Raw genomic sequence first — 10,997 nt, 5'->3', positions numbered from 1 at the left:
CTTTTTTATTTTTTGGGTAAATTACAATAACTTTTCTTGAGATTTGACATAATTACGAATACTCCCTTGTTGTTTGAAAAATTATCAATACCCCCTAAGTTTGATGGCCGTCTAACAATTAGCCCAATTTATTAGTTTTCATATATTTTTATGGTGAATTGGCCAAAATACCCTTGTGGACTAAAAATTATAGTTTTATTTATTTTTTTATTTTTTTTTTATTTTTATTTTATGAACTAAATGGATAATTTTTTTTTTCAAATTTTTCCCTATTATAATTGCCGCTTCTATCTTTAAAAAAAAAAATCACGCTTTTTCTAAAAAAAAATGTTGATATTACCGTATTAATGGTATTAAGTATGAGTCCGACGGCCTATCTGCTTCGGTAACATTGAATTCCCATTATTACATTAAATTATATAATGTATATATATATAAAGTTTTGTACTTTACAATATCAATGATAATGTTCTATTAAGGCTCAATTTGACTTGTTAGTCGCATAATTGATTAAATAGTTAATTATGGAAATTGGTTTTGAAGTAAATAAATTTAAAATATGTAAGTAGTTATAGTGTTTGGATTAATAATTTAATAAATGGTTATGTTAATGCATGTTGGAGCTAAATTTCAAAATTAATTTCATTCATGAAATGATGAAGGAATTAAAATATTATTTAATGGACATAATGGATGATTAAGCAAAAAATAAATAGTTGTATTTATCAATATGTGATTTAGATGAAATTTAATTTTAAAGTGATTATTAAAAAATATGGTAAATTATATTCACCTTTGATGAGGTTTGACATAATTATAAAATACTTTATTCGTTGTTTGAAAAATTATAAATACCCCCTTGATTTTAGTGTCCATCTAACAACGAGCGCTTTCTGTTATGTTTTTCATTCATTTTTTGTGTTGAACTGATCAAAATACTCTTTTACATTATAAATTAAAATTTTATATACTTTAAGAATTTTCTAAAATAGTTCTACAAACTAATATTCCCTATGAAATATTTAATTTACCCACCCTAAATGTATTTTATATTTTTTTAATTTTTTTGAAATTTTAGAAAGGGTAAAATAGTAATGTCTACTACTTCACAGTCTAGTGGCTACATAATTATCCCTCATTTTAGGGAGGTGTTTGTAATTTTTCAAGTAATGAGGAGGTATTCGTAATTATATATAAACCAATACATTACATTAATAAATAAAAGAAAAAAAATAGGAATAATTTATCAATTAATGTGAATTTTGAAAAGTTGAATCAGCTAGTTGTTTAATTATGAAAGGATTTTTTACTTTACAAAAAAATTGGTGCGGATGTATCATTAACCACCATTTGTGAGTATGGAGTTGCTTTTCTTTTAATATAAATAAAAGCAATACACGACACAATTGATGTGTGTTAATAGTTTCAAAATATAAAATGCGTAGAAAGTTGAGGTGTATGTAAATTTGAAATGTATTTTATAAGTTCATTTAAAAAAAATATTAAAATTACCATTACTATATCAGATGAATTGAATAGATTAAAAAATTAATTTGAATATTAAAAAAATCAACAAGACAACAGAGTTATCTCTTATAAGAGCTCAGTACAGAAATTTTGACCATTTGAATTTCTCTAGATATCGATCGTGCTGATTGGAGCGGTGGGGCTATTATATGATTTTGACACTTGTCCTGTTGTTGTCATATGAATGCTCTAAAAAAAAAATTGACTATTGGCTATAATCAGCTGGTCCAGTTTTTGTAAGCCTTTAATAAGATTTAATTCTAGTGAACCAACCCTATATATATTAAAGACAATTTACCTGCAATACCTATAGACCCCTGCAGATTATTAAGATATATAGGAATGAAATTAAATAAAAACAAAGTTGTTAAATATATATTTAACCTTTCTAATATGTAGTTCTATATTTCGGTCGCCCCTTTCTTCCGAATTCATTCGAGTAGTAGCCATGGAAGGAGCTGCTTTCCCTCGCCGGGTCAAAGCGTAATTCGATCTTGTGTCTGCTATTCCCACGCTCTCACTCTCTGGCCTTTCATTATGAGGACTAGTCTTGCTTTTGTGCCTGGGTCGCATTCGAGTGGATAGCTACTGGCTTTTAACCCGATACACTTTCCTTTCGCTCTGGTTTGCTTGGATGGGCAGACATACCAAACCCTTCTGACCCAGACGTGGGCTAAGGCAACATGACAGAAAAGGCGAAAACTATGATGCATGCATATTTGTGATATGGCATGTGTGTGCATAATGTGGATTAGATTTTAATGATAATTATTAGAAAAAAATTATAATTTTGATCATGTAACGAATAAATCCTGTCCGAGTTCATTTAGCGAATAAATCCTATAATTTCTTAAGAAAAGTAGTACTTTAAGGACAGAATTCTTTGAAAATTGCAAATATAGCCCGAATGTAATATCTGCGCCCCATTGGATGTGGTCGGAATCCCCAATTTTTAGGGCTATTGAGGCTCATGTGCTATGTTCCAATCCGATTTGCAATTTTCAACTAATTTTTGTCCTAATGTATAAATTCTTTGAAACTATAGAATTTAATTGTAGAATGAATTCCAATAGGACGAAAATTGCCACCACCCCTAATTACAGAACCAAAATTGCAACTTTTCCATCTATGAGGCCTTGGAAAAATGTAAATTGAACTTGTTCATTCAATCAATTATTCCAAGAGTAATGATGTTACGTCTATATTTCATAGCGAATATTTAAATCCCTCGATTGGAAATTTTAATCCTAATTAGGTTTGCTCGGATTTTAATTAATTATCATGTTAAATATAATATACTATCATGTGATTGACATACAATTAAAAAAAAATATGACAAATCATATAACAAGGGCTCATTTGGTTCATCTGATTAGGCATAATAGAATTATTTATCATGCATAATTAAACGTTTGGTTCGCATTATTAGAGCATGATATTATACCAGGCCGGTATTACAATCTTAATTTATGGGATAATGGCCCACCTAAGAAGTGGAATTAACTATCCCATGAATTAGTCTAAGCCAGGATTAATTATTTTTTCTTATATGCCCTTCCACTTAAAATTGACATAATTTTCGTGATTCATATATTCACTCATTATTAAGCTGGTTGATTATTTTTTACTTTTTGACGATAATTTTTTTTTTCACTTTGGCTTCGTTATTTGTGAAATACATGTATATATGTATGCTTAAATAATGTATTTTTAATTAGAATAAATTAATAATAAAATATAATTAAAAGAATGTTACTTCATTTTTTTTTGGGAGTTTTGAAAAATATTTGTGTTTTTAGTAGCTATTAAATTTTAAAAAAGTAAATTTTTTGCCATATTTTTATATTTTATTAAAAAGCATGAACTAAACGAGGCCCAAACAAGTGTGGGCGGTTCAATTTAATCATATCTGAACTTGACAAAAGTTTTTCCAACGAACAACAAATCAAATATATACCGAATCTCATAAATGAGATTAATAACAGAAGCACGATAATACTTAAAACTTCCGATTACTGAAATTTAAACTTGGGACAAAATATGTATTACGTGTTAGAGTTCCTAAGACAGGAACAAAGAAGATGAAGGTAATAAAACAGGTTTGGAATTGCGTTTGATTATGGAAAGCTGATACACTTGAAAGGATAAGAGAAATGTTGCATTAAAGAAAAGTTATCTCCATCTCTGTTTGACAAAACCCCACGTAACAACTAATCTCCTTGGTGGCTATTATTCCAGCTACCAACCACCACAACCTTAAATAAATAAGGTAGTAATGATAAACATTGATGAAAGGTACCAGAAGACTAGTTTGAGCTTTGGTTGGGTCTGGCCTGAACTAATTATATAATAGTATATTTTATTTGTCATATATATGATTAGTTTTACTCGGGTTAATTTGGTCCGAATAAGAATTAAATAATTATATGTAACAACAATCGACAGCTATAACAATCATATACTAATATTATCAGCATTAGATAACCATATCCAATCAACAATTACGATTAAAGTAGAATGACACATGTTATTAAAGTAGAATTAACAATCCCCACATGTTGGTGGGCTTTGAATTCATGACCTTAAAGTCATGGCCTCAACTTAGCCAATTAAATTAGGTCACATTGACTGTTATAATATAGATTAATCAGAATTAATTGTAATATTTTCCATAACTCAGACATTTGAGGCGCAAAGAAAATGTATGTGAAGATTAAATAATTCAAGTTGTTTTTTACTTTGAGGCGGAAAACGCTTACAATTTAGGCGGTATTTGCAAATGCTGAAAATAATATTTGTTGGTTTATTGCGAAAAATAATTGAAAAAAGTGTTTTAGTTTCACAATTTTGTTTTTAAATTGCTTAAATTAAGTGATGTAAGTGAAAAGCTAGAAGTAATTCGCTACCAACTTTTTTTGAACACTCCCACTTTAATTTTGTATTCAATTTTAAATTTTATTTTCAAACAATCCCAACTTTTAATACTGCTTGTGTTATAATTTTCTTCACAATTTATTCCCATCACAAAAGTCGAAGCTATTGCAAACATCGTTTTAGAGTTGGAATCACAATTAGACTGTCAATAAAATTAGGGATGGATATATGTCAAATCGTTGTTATTGATTCAGAGACGGAATCGTGTTTAGCACGAAATTACACAGAGTTTTTACTCTCTGAATATAGCAGTTGGATGTTCAGCCACAAGTTGCTGGTAGCATTTACAACTAAACCAATGATGTCTTAGTCTAGTGGGTTAAGGCTAAAGTTAAGGTTTCATGAACAAGTTCGAAATCATGTGTTTGAATTTCACCAAATGTGTATGGATATTTATCTGCCATTTTGAGAGGCTCTCTACTGCCACACTTACCGAAATAATAGTAACAGATGTTATAAAGTTTTGATTGATTTATATTTGACACACAATTTTTCTTCTTTTAATAAAATAATTAATTGCAATGAAAAATCATATTTTTTTTTGTTTGACCTTCAAATTTTTTGGAGTATAGACTTTAATTATTCTCTTCGTGGGAATGAGACATCAATCTTTAATTTGAACAATATTCGAATGGAGTGGGAATAATTAGATTAAACATGTCAATATTTTCTTTATTACGGTACTAATATAATCATGAAAAGTCGTAATTTTAGTCCGATAAATATAGGGAGTGGCAACTTTAATTATGTTGAAATCAATTTTGATAATTTACTCCTAATTCCTTTAAAAAAAAATAACAATTTGAGGACAATAGTGAGAAAATCTTCAAATTAACATATCACATGGACAAAATCATGTGAATAGGATATTATTTATCCATTTACAGGACATAATAAAGAATGAATGAAAAATATATTTTTATCTACTCATGTTGCTATTTAGTGTGGGAATCATAACTGATACCACAAAATGACATAAATTATACCCCCAATTATATTGTTGATGCCTTAATAATCTCGAAACTGTGTACAAATCTTCGATGCGACTCCGATTCAGTTCAAATCAAAGTATGTATGTATGAATGCGTTATGATTACACAATTAAAATTGTATTTTATGTTTCGTATAAAAATCATACAACTCAACCGTATTTATAAAGACATACCACTCATGGCTTAGATACAATTTTTGATAACCCAACTTTTTATCACAAGCTCATCTCTAAACGATTTGGTTGATTTAAATACGAAAACACTATAATCGAAATTAACTTGATATTATTCTCACCTGTCATTTCTTGCTTGTTCATTTGGTAAACATTTGAAGATTAGCTAGAAGTACTTAAAGTTGAAACGAGCTAATTAATACCTATAAATAAGTGAATCAGTGATTGATACATGTCAAGAAATATACAGACAGAGATTACAACATTAGAGATTGAGAGATAGGCTTTGATTATCAGCTGCATATCAAAATGGCTCCCGCTGCGACCTGTTTTGATGAAAGCCTTCCAAATCTCCCCAAGGATGGCCGCCCACCCATTACGAGTTACACCCCGAGCATGTGGGGTGATGCCTTCACTTCGTTTTCCTTGGACGATAAGGTTTGTGTACGTAGCTCTTCTATTTGTTTAGGGGGTCTATTGTACAGGGTAAAATTAAATGCAATCGATCCATGCATTTAACATGTCGATTTTATAGCATGATTTTCTTGAATTAGATAATTTTTTTATGAAACTTTATGCATCCCATGTGTTGGTAAACGATGATTGGCTTTTTTGTAGGTACAAAAAAAGTATGCTGAAGCAATTCAAGAACTAAAGCAACAAGCAAGAAGCATGCTGATGACGAAAGGAAGCACAACAATTGAGAAACTAATATTAATTGACACACTTGAGCGTTTAGGAGTGGGATATCATTTTGAGCAAGAGATTGAAGATCAACTTCGAGAAATCTTCTTTTTCCAGTCTCAAGATAAGGACCAAGACAACTATGACTTGTTCGCTACTGCGCTTCAATTTCGTCTGCTAAGGCAACATCGCTATTCTGTCTCTTGCGGTACGTTCCTTTTCTCACTTCATTTGCAATGTATATGTGGCTATTTATATCGAATCAATCTTTTTTTACTCGTCTTATTATTATACGCACACAATATATTATATATATAATGATATTATCTGATGCATCAATTTGAAGTTAACATAGGGGTTAACAGATTAATACCATGCTCGAAAGAAACTTTAAAGGGGCTAAGTACATCAAGTTTTGAAATGCAGTTACGAAGTGACACATCGTGACAAGGGCTTTTTCTAGCAGGCTTTTGTTCATTTAGGCCATACTAATTTTATGAGAAATGAAACAACTTATACGATTTTAATGTGACGTATTTGATCGTCAACCAGATGTTTTCAACAAGTTTAAGGACGACGGCGGCAAATTTGAAGAAACCCTCACTGGTGATGCTAAGGGCCTGTTAAGCTTGTACGAAGCGTCCAACGTGAGGGTTCATGGCGAAGACATATTAGAAGATGCAGTCGCCTTCACAACCCATCACCTAAATCGTATGGTGCAAGAATTAGAGCCCCAACTTCAGTGCCAAGTGAAGAGAGCTCTAGAGCAACCGGTTTATAGAGGCGTTCCAAGATTGGAAGCCCGCCATTACATTTCCTTTTATGAGAGGAACCAATCGAAAAATGAAATACTTCTAAAACTAGCCAAGCTGGATTTCAATTATTTGCAAAATATATATAAGAAAGAGCTCCATGATCTTTCCAGGTGCGCAATACACTTATTATTACATCCATGTATTATTGAACGGTAATAGGTAGGGTAAATCAGCATATTGACTTGTCTTTTCTTTTTACATTTTAAAGGTGGTGGAACGAGCTAGATTTGGTATCAAAACTACCTTATGCGAGAGACAGATTAGTGGAGGACTATTTTTGGGGCACGACTTTCCATTTTGAGGCTCAATACTCTTATTCCCGAATAGCAATTACTAAAAGTATGGCGATGCTTACAATAATGGATGATACATATGATAACTATGCTACAGTTGAAGAAGCTGACCTTTTCACCGAGATCTTGGAAAAGTATAATATATATACTTATTTAAATATAATCATTAGAATCATTTACTTGTCCTTGATTGAAAAAATAATACTAATAGTAATACTTTCATCTTGTAATTAAAGATGAATTTGAGTAAAAATTAATGTGATTCTTGCAGGTGGGATATCAATGAACTTGATCGACTTCCAGATTACATGAAAATTATATATAAGTTTATTCTAAATCTATACGCGGACTACGAAGTTGAAGCAGCCAAACAAGGAAAATTATTTGCAGTGCCTTACGCCATAGAAGCAGTAAGGACAAATTCTTACCGATCCATCCTAATTTATCTTATTGAGCGTATATTTATCTGTCTCGTCCGCTCTTTCTTAATTGTTTTTTACTGCCTTACGATGTAATTAAACATGTTGTTCATATGAAGGTGAAACAAATTGCTAAGGCTTACAACAGACATACGCAGTGGTTCTTGGGAGGACAGATGCCTACATACGAAGAGTATATTGCTAATACTGTCGTCACGAGTTGCATCTATGTCTTCCTCACCGTGGGTATCCCAGGATTAAAATCTGCCTCCAAAGAATCCATTGATTGGCTGATGAGTGAACCTAACAAAGCTCTTATAGCATCCACCAGGATTTGTCGACATGCGGATGATATCGGCAGTGACGAAGTAAGAAGCTCTAAATACATATTATACACTAAAAAATTAATGAATGACAAGAAATTTTGGTTTGTACCACAAGGATTGCGTATAAAAGATTATACGCATAAAGAGTGACAACAAAAATATTGATCACGGGTAATAACTTGATAACTTTGGGTGTAGTGCCATTTCATTTTTATGCTACCAATGACTATATTGGCTATGATATAATCAATTTTTTGGTTTTTCTTGCAAAAGCGCGAGAGCAGGGGTGGAAATATACCGACGGCAGTGGATTGCTATGTGAAGCAATATGGTGTATCAAAAGAAGAAACCGTGGACAAGTTCAAGGAACTATTTGAGAATGCGTGGAAGGATTTCAATACAGAGTGGTCAACTGAAATTTCCCCAGTGTCTAAGGACATGATGGAGCAACTTCTTAACTATGCACGTGCAGCCGAGGTCAATTACAGGAACGGGCGAGATGCGTATGCAAATCCTGAAAATTTAGCAAGAGAAATTGCTGCTGTCTTTATGGATCCCATTGCCATTTGATTAAATGGATATATGTATCTGCAACTCATCATTTAGTTCGTTGCTAAGGATTAGGTTGTTTGTGTTCTGCGTCCTCCGGGAATCAACAATAATGTATTTGAATTTTCGATTGTTGTTTGTATCGCGTCTCTAGCTAGCAAGCTATATTGTGGTTAAGGTATTGTACGATTCATCAACAAAATATTTCGTTGTATTCAATGTGTAGTGTGTCTTATTATAAATATTCTACTTGTCCTTTCTTTTTCCTATTAAAATTTTCTCTTTCATTCTTTTTTGTTCATTTCATCAATCTAAAGTTTGATGGGAAATTTATGTAGATTATAAAATGGATTAAATGTAATTTTGGATTCGTAATTTAGGCTATTAAGCATTTTCGTCCTTTAACTTTCTATGACAGTATTTTGGGCCTGCATTTCTTTAATTCTCGTGATTTCATTCCTTTTGTTAGCTAGAGTTCATTTGCACTGGCGAGAGTAGTGAACTCCAACAAAAAAATAACTGTAATCGCAAAAATTAAAAAGATGCAGGACCAAAATAGTATGATGAAATATTAAAGAATAAAAATGATGGCGGAAATGGGCGAACAGGAACAATCGCCCATATTTTAAAATGCCACGTGAGAAACACATGTATTTCCTAATCAGAATGATGAGCTATGGCAAAAAAAAAAAAAAAAGGCAAAAATAACAACGATTAAAAATACATACGACCAAAATACTACTGAGAAAGTTAAAGGACAAAAAGGTCAAAATAGCCTAAATTACGACAACGAAAATGCATTGAAACCTTACCAAACACTACAAAAGAAACATCCTGTTGAGGATGGATTTTCAGAACAACTTTTATCAAGGTTGCCGAGAAGCACCAATAAATTCCTTCGCAATATTTTTGGACATAAAAGCAAAATTTTTGGAAACGAAATCAAAATACATCGTAACAACAGATTTTCAGGAAAACCTGAGAAACCTTATTTGCAATGACCTAGACCATTTTAAAAATTGAAGGAATCAAATTTAAAACGATTTTATGATATTTTTATTTTTATAAATTTTTTATACATTCAACTACATATTCAATATTACATCAAGTTCTTTTCAAAATTTATCATACATTACAATTATTTATTGATATCTCATATTGTAATTTTATAGAATAATTAAATCTGAAAGCCACAAAAGTTCGACTACTTTTTGGTTTTCTTCTGATTACTCAATTTTATAATTTTCCGTATTGGGCTTGAGTTTTTTGTACCCAAACGGTGCCAACTTGAGCTCGAGCTTGAGCTAAAATATTAAATTTGCAAGCACATAAAGAGAGGTAAGCGACGTCATTTTAAAAAGTATAGGGGATAAATTATTATATGTTTTTTTAATAGGAGGGTAATTTGCTCATTTACAATATTCAGAAGTGAATTACTATTCACCCAGACCTAAACATTTCATTTAATTCGGACTCAAATCACTACTTTGTTTCTTTTTCCATGGGACTCAGATCAATGTTGTGTGAACTCAGATCACTGTTGAGACGTATCAATACGTGTGGCTGCGTTTGAAACAGGAACCAACACACACAATTATTTTGCAGCTTTAAACGTTGGAAGAGCATTGCCGGGATCATCCCCGCCGTGTCTGTAATTCTACATGCTTACAAGCTGATTAAGGAGTGTACGTTTGCAGAAGTTACCTAAAACCATCACTAAAACTCCCTAATATTGAAATCCAACATAAAGAAATAAACATGCATGCAAGAATGAAGACGCGTGTTTTACTTTTTTATTATTGTAGAAGAACTCTCTTCTGTTGCTGATTACATGTACAGTAGGTGGCAGTTAGGGATAATTATCATTTAATGCAAAAGCTCGGCATTGTTGATTTGGAATTGGAATAAAAAATTGATTAATAGAACAGCTGGACAATATATTACTCATTCATTAAATTAATGGAATAAAAAATTGAGAATTCGAATTTCACATGTTGGTTTTTTCTAACTAACGGAAACACATATTGGTTATTTAATTTGCAGCTCTGAATTTCCTGCAAAAGGACAACTACAACGATTAAAGAAATTAAAATCAATCATATTTTAGTGTAGTGATTAAATCTAATACTAAGGTCACGATGGCGAAAACCCTAATATTCTATGGAAAAGACTATTTTGTTCCTGAAAACATTCAAGATCACAGTTTTATGGGAAAGACTTATCGGGTCTGGTCATGATCCGAGTCAGGTCTAGCAACCCGAACCTGGCAACCCGGGACACGCGTA

The 10,997-nt window shown here is 31.6% G+C and overlaps 1 protein-coding gene across 1 annotated transcript; it reads left to right on the top strand.

Annotated features, from left to right (window-relative positions):
- The first annotated feature begins 5,722 nt into the window (after positions 1 to 5,722).
- Positions 5,723 to 8,954, top strand: LOC148787947 (gamma-cadinene synthase-like). Its single transcript, XM_088881198.1, has 7 exons — positions 5,723 to 6,064; positions 6,245 to 6,518; positions 6,863 to 7,235; positions 7,334 to 7,552; positions 7,690 to 7,828; positions 7,957 to 8,205; positions 8,437 to 8,954. Exons 1-7 carry the CDS (start codon positions 5,936 to 5,938, stop codon positions 8,731 to 8,733), a joined length of 1,680 nt encoding a protein of 559 aa, XP_088737324.1. The 5' UTR covers positions 5,723 to 5,935; the 3' UTR covers positions 8,734 to 8,954.
- Positions 8,955 to 10,997: the final 2,043 nt, after the last annotated feature.

The sequence above is a fragment of the Sesamum indicum genome, linkage group LG6 (genome assembly GCF_026168435.1).
Source record: "Sesamum indicum cultivar Baizhima isolate 11 linkage group LG6, ASM2616843v1, whole genome shotgun sequence".
Taxonomy (NCBI): domain Eukaryota; kingdom Viridiplantae; phylum Streptophyta; class Magnoliopsida; order Lamiales; family Pedaliaceae; genus Sesamum; species Sesamum indicum.
This window is presented reverse-complemented; position numbering and strand designations above follow the sequence as displayed.

What these genes read in the sequence shown, in the direction of transcription:
- LOC148787947 (XM_088881198.1), top strand. Translation starts at nt 5,936, where the DNA reads ATGGCTCCCGCTGCGACCTGTTTTGATGAAAGCCTTCCAAATCTCCCC. An exon ending in CGTTTTCCTTGGACGATAAG is followed by an intron (nt 6,065 to 6,244) that starts GTTTGTGTACGT and finishes GCTTTTTTGTAG; the next exon opens with GTACAAAAAAAGTATGCTGA. An exon ending in GAGCTCCATGATCTTTCCAG is followed by an intron (nt 7,236 to 7,333) that starts GTGCGCAATACA and finishes TACATTTTAAAG; the next exon opens with GTGGTGGAACGAGCTAGATT.